Source organism: Filicampus tigris, chromosome 18 (genome assembly GCF_054856515.1).
Source record: "Filicampus tigris isolate MCC_2025a chromosome 18, RoL_Ftig_1.0, whole genome shotgun sequence".
Classification (NCBI taxonomy): domain Eukaryota; kingdom Metazoa; phylum Chordata; class Actinopteri; order Syngnathiformes; family Syngnathidae; genus Filicampus; species Filicampus tigris.
The window spans coordinates 4,352,305-4,368,032 of NC_141234.1; the positions used below are offsets into that span (position 1 = coordinate 4,352,305).

At 39.8% G+C, this 15,728-nt stretch overlaps 1 protein-coding gene across 2 annotated transcripts in view; it reads right to left on the reverse strand.

The window, feature by feature from the left end:
• The window catches only part of csmd2 (CUB and Sushi multiple domains 2), a 142,682-nt gene that overhangs the window by 80,928 nt on the left and 46,026 nt on the right, over positions 1 to 15,728 (reverse strand). For both annotated transcript variants that reach the window (XR_015082016.1, XM_086013933.1), the window contains exon 5: positions 14,262 to 14,469. Coding sequence is in view for 1 of the 2 variants with exons in the window: in XM_086013933.1 (XP_085870059.1) it covers positions 14,262 to 14,469 (208 nt within the window). In the remaining variant the exon portion in view is untranslated. The remainder of the gene's footprint in view (positions 1 to 14,261; positions 14,470 to 15,728) is intronic.

Here is a 15,728-nt window from a genome sequence, read left to right on the forward strand (position 1 = left end):
GGTGACAATTTACAAGTTTTCGCCCTAAATTTTCATGTTAAGCTACTTTTTTTCAAAACTGTACTTTTACACAAGTATCATTTTCAGGTATTTTATACCAGAGCAAACATAACTTTGAACAAAAGTCATTTTCAAGGACTGATTGCTGCATCCTCATCCTAGTATTTAACTGGCGGCTTATCAAGAACAAACAAATAAACCAGGAGCGACAAAGTGGCATGCAATGAAAATATGCAGAGAAGCAACGCAAACAAAGGAGAGTGCATTGCGGAGATCAAAGTGACTATTAAATTGTTCAAGGTTAATGCTGTATTTAAAGTCTATAGACATTGCTTTCATAACCTGACATGTTTTATTTGCTGTACAATGATGCACGTATGGTTTTCAGGGAGTATTTCACTGTTATGTCAGATGAAAATATGACAACAAAAGTCTATGTGGCATTTGGTTGTTTGATGTAAAATGGCGGCAATGATTTGATGGAATCTAGGCTGTCAACGTATTCCAATGACAAATGAACAAGCCATTTTGATGTCAATCGTTTTTGTATAGGAAAGGGAAAGACAAAATGTTTTATTCTTCTATCCTGATTCTAATGTAATCACTTCTTAAATACCCATCCTGCTATCAGTATTACTCGAAATGGAACCATTATTTAGAAAATAAATAACTTACTGCGTTGACAAACAGACTTAAAATAAAGTAACAGACCATTAAACCATTAAGAAAATCTTTACAAGGTAACAAATCAAATGAGAAGTTAGGTTGCACTCAAACTTGTAAACCATGAAAAATCAAATACAGTACTAATCTAGATGTATACTGATAATGGTCCTACTTTTATAAGTAGTGTGTCTTTTGTTGAGATTGGCTGCTGTTGAATTCAGCAACTGCTAGAAATATATGAGAATCTTTTAAAAAATCATTTTTAGGTTCCTGTGATCATTAAATGTGTCCCTGATTTAACAACATCCCATTAGCAACAGTAACTTACTGACATTCATAAAACTAAATGGCATATAAAACTGTTGCCATACAATCTGCTCATGTGCACTTTTTATAATGGGCAAATAGTGCCGAGTCAGAACTTTCCCTTTTAGAGAATAAGCCCTGACAAGGAAGCCAACACATTAAAACGGTACAACACTATATAAAGGTCAAAATAATGCATGAAGGAAGCTAATTAACTTCAGGTGTGAGCATTTTAAAACGTAATGGTCACCAGTTAAACAATCAACATTACTTTTCAAGGGCTATTATTCATCCTGCATGTTTCATCAATGAAACAAGATGGTCTTCTTTTCTCCACGACAGTTGGCGTCAATCTGCAGGGTGTGTGAAAATAAGTGAAGCCATAATCAATTTCAGACACTTTTATCGCCCGAAAGTGCTTATAATTGAACATTTTCATTCTCCATAGTCAGACATAATTTGGCGATTTATATGGGATATAACCCGCAAGTTTTAGTTATTTTCTAAATCACATACACATAACTGCTGGTATAACGCAAATGTTCCTGCAGTCCTCTTCATAGCCATTTTAGTCCCTCCATCCTTATTCAAAAAAATTATCGTCCTCCGACCCCGTACGTCCTTAACCTTTTAAAGCGCTTCCGTCCTTACGTTCCGTCGGTCCGTACCCGCCGACGCCATCGGCGGGTGTGATGATGAAGATGATAATGAAGATGAGGATGAAGATGACGCGGCGCAAGCCAGGGGACATTACAAGAATATTTAAGATTGTGTAATAACAAAATACTATTGTTTTTTGTTCCGTCCTATCTACGTCATTGCTTAGTCCATCCTTTTTAAAAGAGTTCTCGTCCGACCGTCCACAAAAAACAGACGGACCATTCCGTCCCTGGTACGGAATGCCCAGCTCTGCATTTTAGTATTTCAATTGGTCTTGCGACAACACATTCCTAGCCAGCCTATAAATACATTAAACTAAGTGGGTAGAATACGACAACAAATTTGAAATTGATGCACATAAAGTAGCAGTTTAAAACACATTCAATCAATAAATTATGCCAACATGTCCACTTCTAACTACAATGTTTAATGCATTTAAGTATTTTATTCACTGGAGCTGATCTAGTGCAGCAGTCTTCTTCACAGGGACACAAAGGGATCATTTACACTCTTTAAACCATATCAGTATCTTATATTTGTGCCTCTCAGATGTGGATTCAAAGACAACAACTTGCCCAGAGGAACTGATGTGATTTTAGGCTGGCTCCCACTCAGGCTCTCTTCACCTACGCCAAGAAGACAGTGCGCTTTTGCTGGCCTATTGTCTGGTTTTCTGCTTAACCGCCCGTCAACCCACTGTTAGCAGAATTAGTCAGTAACCAGTAAGCTGATTGTCACCAAACTTGGGAGCGTGGGGGGTGGTTCATACAAGAAACTATTAAATGCATGTGGGCTAAATCGTGTTCATATTGCATAATTTTGAAGTCAAGTTTAGAGTGGGAGCTGGAGAAATCTCAGTGATGAAATCATGTAACTTTTGAAGCAAGTAGCCTACCAATATGAAAGCATAAAATATAAAACATTTCAATGCACTGAGTGACTATTTTCTGTGACCTTCAGTAACTTAAATCCTCAATAAAACTGCTATTGCGTGATTGTAGAGCAGAGCCATGATATAAAGGTAAGTCAAAAGCTTGTGTTGTATTGAAAAGAAGCTTTCGCTCTCAATGGTAACCCAATCTACAGCTTTGTATGCACAAGTATTCACAGTAACTCACCTGAGGACAGGAGCAACTATTATACGGCATGTGGTATAATTTAAAAAGCATACACACTGAACATTTTGGTTGAAATTTTAGCATCCCCATTTGGTCTTTTTAAGTGAACCAATTCACTATCACTCTTCCATGCAGGCAGCATAAGTTCAGTTTCGACCCAGTGACCTTGTGAACATGGGTGTAAAAGGTTGTCTGCATATGTGCCCAGTGATTGACTGGTGACAAGTCAGGGGTGTAGTTGTTCTTTCTCCTGAAGTCAGCCCCTTTTCAACTGCCCGCAGTCCTTAAGAGGATTTTTGAGAGAAGGTATAAGATGGAATGGAAATCAAACTTAAGTACAGAGCAACAAAATTCATTTCACAGTTTCAGCCCATCCAAGAAACATGAGGAGTGAATGACACCAACCGAGGGAGACAGAATGGAAAGGCTGCCAGGTCAACAGGCGGCAAACAAATGGAAAACAAGCGGTAGGAAGAAGGGGGAGAAAAAAAGCAACCCTGAAACTATGATCTTATGGGGGGCACAGTGTGGAATCTGAAAAAAAAAACCTCCCCAGCACATAGCATCATCATAAGGGGAAATAAAACAGCAGAAGGGGTATGTGATCTTCATTTCATTTAAATGAGTCTGGGCCTTTCTCGATGCAGGCCATTTCATGCATTTCAGTTTCAACTGATCTCACTGAAGGTTTAAGGATAGATGTGACAAGAGACCTTTGCAACACAGACGGCACCATCAGAAGACTTAGGTCACAAAGTGCTGTGATGCAAGAGAAACCACACCAAAGACGAGGCGATCCATGGCAAATGAAGCAGCCAGGTATTGAGAAGTGCCATGATCGCAGCATCCGCTTCTAACACCTCAACATCTCTATGATCCAATGCTGTCCACCCATGTCCATGGGAGAACAATGTAGTTGCAGTTTAATTGGTGTATGGGCCACTGACAAAACGCTGCTATTGTTCATGCATTCACTTTCACCCTGAAAGCATTAACAGAAAAGTGTATGTAGCGCACAAAGATAGACAAACCCTTAGCTGTGTTATCTACACTGGCCCTTTGTCTGACTTTCACAGTTAGTTTTTACTGAGACGGATTTGTCCTTTTGCATCTGGCCATTACTCTCCACAATTCATTCCAATGATTTATTCTGACCCATGCTTTCTTTCAGTGTTATGCAATGACATTTTCAGAGGGGTCTGATTAGTTTTATTGCTCACTGTGGAAATTGTAACTAGCACAGGCCTAAATTAGTATGACCAAAATACTAAAGATAATCCCTTGAATAAATATCGATTCTAACGCTAATGTTCACGACAGTCAAAAGTAGAGCTTTACCATACTAAAATACAAAATCTCAAACAGGCCAAGTAGAATTCAACCTTGAAGATAGTGGAAATAGCCCATTCTTTTTTCATTACAGAGTGTGAACTTTCATCCTTGCCTAAAAGACCCCACTTTTTGTTCCATTAACCTTCAATTCACACAGACCAAAAATAATTTCAGATAGATAACATGGGATTGTGTTGGACTTTTGTGGTTATGTATTTTATCCATCTATTTCAAGTTTTGTATTAGCATTTATTTCTTATTGCTCTACCCAATGGGAAGAAGAAAGTCATCAATCAAAGAAAATAAATTAATAAGACGAAAAAAAAAACACTAGCAGTGGTAAGATAAAGAGTGTACAATATCCAGTATGTCCTGTTTCACAACATCCATGACTGTGAGCAATTTGTCATGAGAAAAAAAAAGAAAAAAAACATCCAATTAGGAGTCTTTCCGTGTTGCCTGAGTCAGTACTGACCTTTCACCCACCCCATAACTATGATATAACCACCGCTTCTGCTCACTGTAGGTGTGAGTTGATACAGACGATAGAAAAACCTTATTGCTCTGGCATCTTAAATCTTTGTGCCAGGATGAATTCTTAGTTAGCGCTGCTACACTGCCTCAGAATAGAATTATCACACAACATCAAGTCAAGCACTGTTAAATATGACGATGATGCGAGTGTGCACTGACTCAAGCATATCCAAGTTTATTTTCTCTTGCAACACAGCAGTTAAGTCAAGCAAACAACACCAAGGAAGAATTACTATACAATCATAAGAGCAGGAATTGTATTTCATGCTTTCAAATAATGTAAAAGTATAGCGTTTTGAGGCACAGCATATAGAATGGAAAACAGCAGGACTGACTGTTTTGTTTAGTGCATCGTTGCTCAAAAGCTCGGATAAGAACAGCGGCACACGATTGTCGAAAGTACAGAGCAGTGACGTTATGAACATGATATATTGCTTTTGAAGAATTTACAGCTAGACTACTGGAGTCCTGTGAAAACACACTGATCTTTGCAGCAACTCCAGCAATGCAATTTATAGAGTAACATTAACCCTTTCAAAGACTCCAACCAAGCACAGCTTGTACAACATTTGTTTCTAAATGGTAGAGAAAAAATGCACTGCTGCATTTGATGCCTTAAGGCCAACCGAGTCTCATGGAATAAAGTATGACTGCTTTCCACAGTGAATGTGATTTCAGTAGCTGTGACTGAGACGTTATGTTTGCTAGTCATCACATGTGCTCACCTCTCGAGTGTTTGCGGCAACACATTTAAGATCATTACTGTATCCTAACATTTCCAACAAGAAGAATAAGGCGTCAAGGGGCGCGTATAGCTCAGTTTTCCGGGGCTAAATGCAAGTCAAGGTTGATTTTTGAACACTTTTCAAATAAGGGTCAGTAGCACACATTGAAGCAGTAATTAAGTGCATATAACTCATCAGTGTGTAAAGGTTTGACAAAGTGACCAGAGCTGTTCTAAATGCAATTGCATTCTGGAAATTTAAATTGTATACTTCTTAATGTTATGTCTCATGCAAGGTGAACCCTGTCCCGCTATTCCTTCTAAAGTTTTATTCCAGAGTCATATATATATATATATATATATATATATATATATATATATATATATATATATATATATATATATATATATATATATATATATATATATATATATACATAAATATATATATATACATAAATATATACGTATGCATGTGTATATATATATATATATATATATATATATATATATATATATATATATATATATATATATATATATATATATATATATATATATATATATATATATATATATATATATTTACTTACATGAAGCCTCCTAAAAATAGAACATTTGACATAAGAAGCTGTTTTATGTTAGTGTGTCTTCAAATAAGAACACACTGTGTTGTAGTTTACTAATTTCATGGTGTATGATTCCGGAGTGCTAAAATAATTTTGTGCATCACGTGCACTTTGCTCATGGCTGATTTATTGCAGTGCATGTGTATGCAAAGTGCTTTGAAAGAGATTGACGGCTTTATTAAAGTAAAACACCTGTTTTTTTTATGTGTGTGATTTTTTTTTCTGCTGGTATTTAACCCCGTGCTGACTTGAATTCCTTCAAACTATAGTTTAATTAAATTTTGTTGAGACCCATTGAATCCACAAGAGCAAACATTCGTTTCACAAGGCACAGTTCCACTTTTGGAATGATATTTGCATCCAAATGACCCATTCCCTGATCAAGCAGTCGTCAAGTGCTAATACTCAAAAGCCCTTGCCATTCTGTTACCATATCAGACACTTAACGGGCTGAACGAAAATACCAGCAGTCCTTATTCTAAAATAAGATAATATTCTATCTCTTATATATTATATCTTATAATATATTATTCTAATATATATACATACACACACACACATATATATATATATATATATCTCCATCCATTATCGATACCGCTTATCCTCACAAGGGTCGCGGGGCGTGCAGGAGCCTATCCCAGCTGTCTTCGGGCAGTAGGTTCAGGGTGTCCCCCACCTACTGCCCGAAGACAGCTGGGATAGGCTCCTGCACGCCCCGCGACCCTTGTGAGGATAAGCGGTATCGATAATGGAAGGATGGAAATCTCTTAATGGCAAAATTCACTTTTTTTTTTTTTTTTTTTAACCAGGGGCATTTTTTTGCTTGGCACATTTAGCAGCTGAATGCTACTGTGTAAAGCCCACAAGTGTATTGTTAAAATGTCAATAATTAATAGACTCTTGCTTGAATAAGCATGTTGTACACTTTACCAATCCACTCAGGGACTAACTAGCGAGATGACAAGCGTTTGCTAAACCAAGTTTCAGTCAAATTCCCGTGAGTCAAATCCTCAACTGGTGTCATTAAAGAGGGGTGGGGAGGGGGGATCAATCAGATTTGACAGTATGAGGAGGCATGGTAATGAGATTTTGCCGCACAAACACTACTTGACCTTGCTAGAATCTTAATACATAATCGGCATTTAATTTGTTTCCTCATTATAGCCGCACTCGAAATAACATTACAAACTCCATTCAGCTGTTTTTGGTATATATATATGCACACTTTAACAGAGACAAGAATGCAAGGACAATTACTGATCAAACAAAGCCCTCCATTTTGTTACCACTGTTTAAAATCATATTGTCCATGTAATCATAACCAACCTACCTGCACCACTAGGCAAAACAAAAAAATCCCATTTCACATGCACAGCTACATGCTTGGACATTCTTTCCTTCTGCGGTGCACATCCAGCACTGGCCTCATCTCAAAAGGATGAGCTCAAAACTCGATCCATATCATCTATGCAAACATTGCACTAATTAACCATGCTATGACAAATCACACAGCTTTGCCCCAGTTCACTGGACGCAGCACCTTCCATAATCCGCCGCTATCACGCAGTCTGGGAGCATGATAGTCAAGCTAATAATGCCATGATATTAGCAACACTGATGTACAAAAACGATAAGAGCTAGCCAGCAATAATTCTGCCTGTGTGTGTCCCAGACCAAACTAATCCCTTTTTTAATCATCCTTCCCACCACAAGCACATTTTGCAAATGTGAAGAGGGCCAGGGTGTACAAACAATTAGAAATGGAAAACCTAACATGAAGCACATTTTGGTTTATGTAGTATCTGAATGTAGAAACTGCCATAATAATTATTCATTATTAATATTATTAATAATTAATAATTAAAAATTCAACCAGACCGAGAGATTCTTACTTCGGCACAAGTTATGTCGTACTATGCTTCTCACTAACGTCACACGTTTTAACTACTTAATACTTAATGCATATAACTGACACAGTTATCAATTAGAACATTTCGCCACTATCCAAACAATACTGATTTTAAATCAAGATACCCCTCATCTAGAAGCACAAATGTGCTATCTTTTGCACTGAGGGTCACTGCTAGCTGTCACCCTTGGGCTTCCCACCTTTATTGATGCAGTTGAAAAGAGTTTTTATGGAAGGCACATTACCGTGCAGCGCCGGTAATTGCTGGTCAAGGCACGTTCACCCGAGTTCATAAAGGTTCCTCTGTAAATATATTCAGGTTGCCCTGAATGTCACCTCAAATAAAAACAAAGTGATGAGTGGGAAGATTTCACACACAATTCACACGGGATACCCAACTAGCATCCTGTCCTGTGGTTCAGAAGAATATTAATATGTAAAATATTTTTTAAAATGGCAAGCAGCAAAGGACATCCTTTGGTATTATTTAGTAAAAAATGGCAGGTGTGAGCTTGTGTAGGAGGATCCATTCAATGTGAGTCATGTAGACCCAAAAGGCAGACAGGACTCATTTTCTGTGTCATCAATAAGGTTGAACCAGTTTAAGATTGATAGGCTCCATCTCCTTCACTGTTATAGCTTAACTGAAAACATACTACTGTGTATTATATGAGTTATACATGGCTGTGTGCTTATGATTAATGTTTTGTGTGTGTGCGTGTGTGTGTGTGGGGGGGTGTGCGGGTGAGTGCGTGTGTGTGTGTGTTCGGGTGTGCGAGTGTGCGTGTGTGTGTGTGTGTTTTGTACTGTGAAAAGAGGAGGCTAAAACATTTTTGTGGAATTTGCTGTGGCGGAGCAGTGACCCGGATCAGACAGTGACATCTTTGTGCTCTCTAGTGGGTGGCAAGTGTCAAGATGATGTTCTGTTGTTACTGCAGCATGGCCACACCAAAACCATGTTAACATTTATTTCAACACATATGTGTCTGCTCTAAAAGACAGAAAGGGAATTTCCAATGAACTATTATTCATCTTTGCCGCACAACAAAAAATACGATTGACACGATGTAAAACAATGGAATGCAGGTTTACCTCATCTGCTCCTCAACTGGGTGCTTTTAATTATTGTGTTCCTGCACTCATCATCTGCTACAGACAGAGTTACAATACAATACTTTTAATTGCAGTGTATTTGTTCCTCAACCTGAATCTACCTTTTGTTCCATATTTCTGAATTGCAATGACTGAGAGCTTGACAGAGATGACTTTGCACCCATATTGTTCTCTGAAGTATTGTGTGTTGATAATAATAACAGCAAGTAGGCTACGTTGTCTTGAACATATGTACAGTATGATTGTGTGTGTTTGCTAAGTGATCCACTGTTTCAGTATTCCATCATCCCTTTCCTGGACCACTTATCCGGTCCTCAAGGTCATGGGGAGCTGGAGCTAATTTCATCCGGTAATCAAAAGGCAGACTAAACCCTGAAGTGGTCGCCTGCCATCCTCAAGGCACAGAGACAGACAACCATTCAACTCATGTTCACTTAATACCGTCTCTGAGTTGGAATTAAATGAGCGCTACCTGCAAGGAAGCCAGGCGAGTAAACCGCCGAACCAGTTCTTGACCTACATATGTCCTTTATGCATGAAATGAAAAACTTAGGGCCCAGCACTGACCCCTGTGGGACAGTGATGGGCCCTGAGCTACATTCCATTTCAAGTCCAATGACAAAATTGTGATTATGTTAAATTTGTGCACACATAACAAAATAAAATCCCAAAAGCGGTCATTTGCGTGGCATCGGTATATGTGTACTTTCATTTAACTTTTATTTGTGTGTACAGCTCATAAGCTCATAGTCCATCCAAGGGACTGTTAAAAGTGACAGATTGGATCCCAGCGGTGCCGTGTAAACACTACCAAAGAGACACCCAGTCAGGGTGCAGCGATGTGGCCCATTGCCTTTAACCTCTGCATGTTCTGTTGCTCTCTCTGGAATAAGGTGTGCAGTAACACATGGCTAGACATGCTTACACTGGCACATTGCTATCCAAGCAGCACACCTCCAGGGAGCTAGTTTGCCCGTTAGACTAAACATTGTCGAATAAATTGCCGCTCCTGCTGTTTCTTAACAAAACACAAATGATCAACAGTAATTAATGATATATGCTAATCAGGAGTTACACGCCTACCCATCCGTTGTGGCCTAAAAGACCTCGTCTTGAGAAACAAGAACAAGCAACTTTGTAAAGTTGATGGAATACACAAAGGGGCTTTGACTCATTTTGCTAACCTTGATCTCTATCCAACACTTCACTTCAGTACATCACCTCGCAGTTTTTACTATGAGCAATGAGACACAGGGAGGATGGATTAAAGTGTTGGAGGTCTAAGATGAGCCAATCTGCAACAAGGCACAAGGTTTTGGAGATACCATTGTGATTGATGACACGTTGAAGATTGAGTCTTCAAGCAAGAGCTGCTGCTAATAAATCTTTACTCAGACACATAGGCTTGGAGGGGCATTGGTTGGCAGACTGGTGACGACAGCTATTGATCCATTACGCGGACGCAGACTGATAGGCTAAACTCAAGTTTTAGAACTATAACGGCAAAATATTACTAAAAAGGTGAAACAAAGGTTTTCTACTATAACAGAAAACTGACTGACACAATAAATATTATATTAGTCTGATTAGTTGGTGCTCAACAGCATCTGTCCGAATATGCCTACTTCGAAGGTTATTATATCAAAGTCGGCAGTGAATGAAACATTTGACTTTCAAACAACTCTGTAAGGTCTAACGTAATCTATTCAGCGCGTATGTAAGTCTGTCGAGGTAGACGAAGAAAAAGATAATTGTATGATAACGGGGAATAGAAAGGGATTCAGATGCAGTGAGATGAGATCTTTGACAGCTAGTGTGTATATTTAACTCGGCACAAACTGGAGGATGTTTGATGCAATGATCCTTGACATCCCTCGCCATTATCGGTAACATCAGCCTTTTATTTTTTTTTCTTTATATCGCCTGTGCAAAGTTGAAAGAAATACCGTTGGAAGCGGAGAGCTAGGGAACCTGAAACTTTGGATGATTTGTTGCATAAAATACTTTTCGAATAAATGTCTGAAAGGTTTGATAGAAACTTTAAAAAAAAAACTGTTCGAACAGCAACTTATCACACCCATGATGGCTAAACATAGAAAATGGGGAAATGGCTCCCATCACAGCTTCCATGCTAATTGCTGCCGCGGTAACGCAAAATGAAGCAGTGAAACTAAATTTGAAATTAAAACTGTGCTCAGATGAGTAAAAATCTTGAATAAATATCAAAAAGAATGTGACTGCAGTCTGCAAAACTTTATCAAATGCACTGAACACAACTCACTATTAGTTCCCTTTTTACTCGGATGATTCGTTTGCTTTTATGTTGAGAGCACCACTTAGGGTAAATGACTATAGAATATGTAATGAAAATGTATAGACTTTCATTAGACAATCAGACAAAACGATCCGCTCAAATGTTTTATGACTCGCACGTGGTGGAGGGAGTGCAGGAGCGGGGGTAATGCCACAGTCAAGCCCTGGGAGACGTGACTGGACTTGTGATGCTGCAGTGAATTACCAGCAAAGCTCTGAAGCAAAGTGCTCCCAATCCCGCCAGTCGGCGTTATGAGGCACAGGTCACAGCATAACAAACATTAACCCAGAGAGTGCACAGCCAATCCCCTACCACACAGAAGCCTCCATTTAGACACATCTGCGGCAAGTATCCGCTGTTTCCTGCACCAATACTCAGGTGTCTTATTGAAATGCTGAAAATAACTGCCATTGTGCTTTTTTTTTTTTTTTTTTTTTTACTATACATAGAATGCCAGACTATTTTAGTGGCTTTGCATGATGGACATTACAAGAATATGCGGCAGGCAGTGAGTGTTAGCTTTGGGCAAGAATGCCTGCTGCATTTAAATGTAATGCTCAAAAGTGAATATGCACTGGATTGACGCAAATGGAGAGTTTGAGCTGCAGTAAAACCCAAGACCCTTGAGCCTCAACACTCACAAAATCACAGAAGAAAAAAAATAATAAGTCCACTGCAAAACCACCTTGAGATGCATTACCTCCATAAAAACATACTGATGAATAAAAACAAGTGACTGACTGATTTTCTGAAATATGTTCAAATGTGAATGCCAAAGTAGACTGTCCTGATGGGCTGTAACTAATTCCTCGGCCTATTGTTGTTGTGAGTAGCAGCAGTAGATTTGAAGACATCAACCGCTGTACAATCTGTCAGATCAACGCGGCGCTGTGTTCAGCGTTTGATCACATTTGACATAGTTTAATTACCTTCCTGCACAACGCACCTTTGCGCCATGTAGTCATTTTCTCTTCAGTAGTTGAAGCTCACTTTTGAGAATTTCCTCCATTAGCCATCTTATATTCAGCACAATCAGTGGAAATCGTCTTTCTCAGCCACATCGTCATGTAAGAAATGGAGTCTTAACTTTCGACTTGAGCACATTCTTATTGCTATTTACAGAATCAAGAATTCGATGCCACTTACTTTTAGCATTTCAAGCACTGCTGGGAAATGCAAGTGCATTAGGAGGAGTTTTCGGAACGAAGTGCCACCCAAGAAAAACAATCACATTTATGTGAGTTACACTTAGTGGCAAACGGTCAAATGAGTGTCTGACAATTGCCGGGTGTTGGGTATTTAAATCGTCATCACATTCCCTGTGATGGGTGGGGAAAATCAATGTGGATGCGAGCAATGAAATTGTTAAGCAACGTGTTGACGCCATGACTTATTTAGGTAATTCCTTGCGGAGGATGAATCTGGTTTCTCTTTCTGCCAGACCTTTCCACTTGTGATCTTTAATCAGCATGCGCATCCCTGCTTCTGAAGGCAGCTTTCAAGGTTATCTTTTCTAGCTGCCATTTCAGAATCCTAAATCTGCAGGGCTGCCAATCAAATTGTGGGCTTGTGCACTTTGCGACGATGTACGTCAGAGTACACATTACGATCCTTGCTTGATTACAGTCATAATCTCGATGGTGATTGACTGTGGTTGAGGTTATCCTGCCACAGAATAGCATTTAACTGTATTGGTTTGGACAATCTTGTACGTTATAATGTTCCGTCACATACATAATGTGGGTGACTATTAAAACAAAAAAAAAAGACATGGGGAAACCTAGGACCCGTTTGCCCTGTGTATATCTTATTTACTGAATGACGTCGCAACAAGGGCATCATAAAGATACTACAAAGTACAAATGGATCTTGTAAAGCAATATTATACAAGTATAATCATGGAGGTCCTTCTGTAGAATGGCCCAGAATACATATAATGTAGAACATTCCACTATCATCCCGATTGAATGAAACACAATGAGGAAATATGTCTGCTCTGTGCCCTGTATTACAATTTCCTCCCTTTTTCTCCCACTACTTTCCATTTCAGACAGTGAAGCAATTACACAGATGTACTACTACACCAACTGCCACAGTGATGACTGATTCTGTACAGATTCAATGTCCCCCTCCCCATACAGCAACAGAGAGCAAATCAAAGCCTGGGACAAGAGGCCAATGACGTTGTAGGATGTGCAAAGGAATTACGGGCTGCCATCTCAGTGAGTGTGCGAAGTACTCAGTTCTCACTCAAGCAGGTTGATATTCAAAGTGTCTTCCATATTGTGCGGTTCCCTTTAGTTCAACAGTCCTGAGTCAACGCACTTAGTTCCAGGAAGTCTTTATGCTAAATGACTGAATGTATTTACCGGACGCAATTCATTCTTCCTGATGTAACCACATATTTGCCTTTGTTGAAAAGAACAGCTCATCCCTTACATAGGCCTAATCCTTGACGCATACCCTCTCCTGGAACATATTGTATATTGTGCATGGTTTGTTGGTTGCATCCATACATACCTCTCCTATCTGCATGCTTATGCTTGTGTGTTGAGCTCACTAATTACTTCCTGTGCTGAGAGAGTTGTCATCGCGAGTGGGAGCTGCCACAGATGGCGAGAGGACTACGCTGACATGATGTCCTACCTCTTCATCGTTAGAGCTGAGCATGTGAGTTGTCATAGACTGACTAATTGAAAGGATAACTGCATGTGTGTGGGGTGACAGACTTTAAAATATTAAGTCACATGCAACACCATCACGGGAGAAAGCTGTGAATGCCATATGCAATGATTGGTTTGTTTATTGTTTACAATATCACCCACAGAAATGATATCTCCCGGCAAAAAATGGCCGCCATTCCACTCAATCGACAGCTTCTCACCCCTGCCTACTTGAAAACCATACAGCATCCCGCGGCTCAAGCTCTGTGCAGAACATGCTGACTACTCACCACTGCGACGAGCCCTCGGTACCGCTGACCTCCAGCAGGTCGTAGTCATCCTCCAGATGAAAGTCAGAGAACACCAGGGCGATAGTGTCTCCTGGCTCGGCCAGGACGGTCCACGTGCAGTCAGCGTTATTGTTGTACTCAGCAGGGTAATTGGGGGTGGTGATCACTCCACTCTGGCCTCGAAGTGTCCCGCCACACCCGTCGTCCGCTGTGAGGAGTAGGACAGAAACACTGTTTCCAAAATAAACTTTAATTGGTAGCTTGCCATGCGTTTGGACCTTCTTTATCTGTAAAGTGCCTTCGGGTAACTTCTGTTGTTCTGCTGTGCTGTAAACTGTAAATGAAACGGACCTGATGCGACGATCGATACCCTTGATAACTGCATTTGACTGCATTGTTTTAATTACAAGGTTTAGCCAACTCCAAATGCTGTGTTGATCCGGGCGAATGAATCAAAATCGATTCATCGCATTTTTGAAACATGGAGCCTGTGGCTTCATTCCATAATTTCTCAACTGTTTTGCTGTTTTGTTAGTTGTCCTTGTTGTGATCGTTTTTTGCAGCTTAAAAAAAGAAAACACTTAGAGTCTGTAAAAAAGAACAAAAAAAAAACAGATCTGATTATTAAGCTCAGCATTGCGGTTCAAGATTTGCTCAGATTGTTTTTCTTTCCCGCTGTGAAAGGATCCTAATGGAACACAAAGACGCACAGTGAGCATTTTGTTCCATCGTCCTCAACTATCAATGTAGGCCAGAGAAGAGTAAATTGATTTTAAAATGTGCAAGTGGGGCTGGAGTGCATGGTGCAACATGATGCAACTAGGGGTGACATAATTACACCCTGATTAATTCATATTTATGTGAATCAAAGCAGCTCTTGTCACTATGAGAGTATTTTAAAGAGGCCATTGGATACCACTAATATAAATCCATTGAATGTGCTGCACGGATTACTCTGCTGGTTAGCCGTTGCTATGTTTATCACTCCTTGCAACACAGAATTAACAATTCCCATGTGAGAATAGTGATACAGTGTGTATGGTACAGAATGTACTAGTTGTGAATACTGTGACACTTCCCCACTGATTTCAAGTGTGTCCCTTTGTCTCAGTCTAGTGTGGGACTCATCACTGGGTGGCCAACTGGAGCTGTCTGTCATCCATCCTACTTGTCACAACGGCCACTCCCCTGAGGAAGGGCAAGAGAGCGTACAGACAAGCGGAAACCTGTGAGGTGTGAACTTAAATAGGAGGGAAACCAAGACAGAAGGGCACCGAGAAGGGGAAGACAGGTGATGGAGAGAGAAGTGAAGGCTTGGGGGATGAAGAAAGGCAGATATGGCGGGAGGGGGGTGATGGGTGATCGTTGCAGTGGGAGTGACAGTGGATGAGGGAGAGCATTGAAATTCCGCACAAGCTAGCTTCTCCACACTTGAAGGGCAGTATCTGGCTCCAAACCTCACCTCTG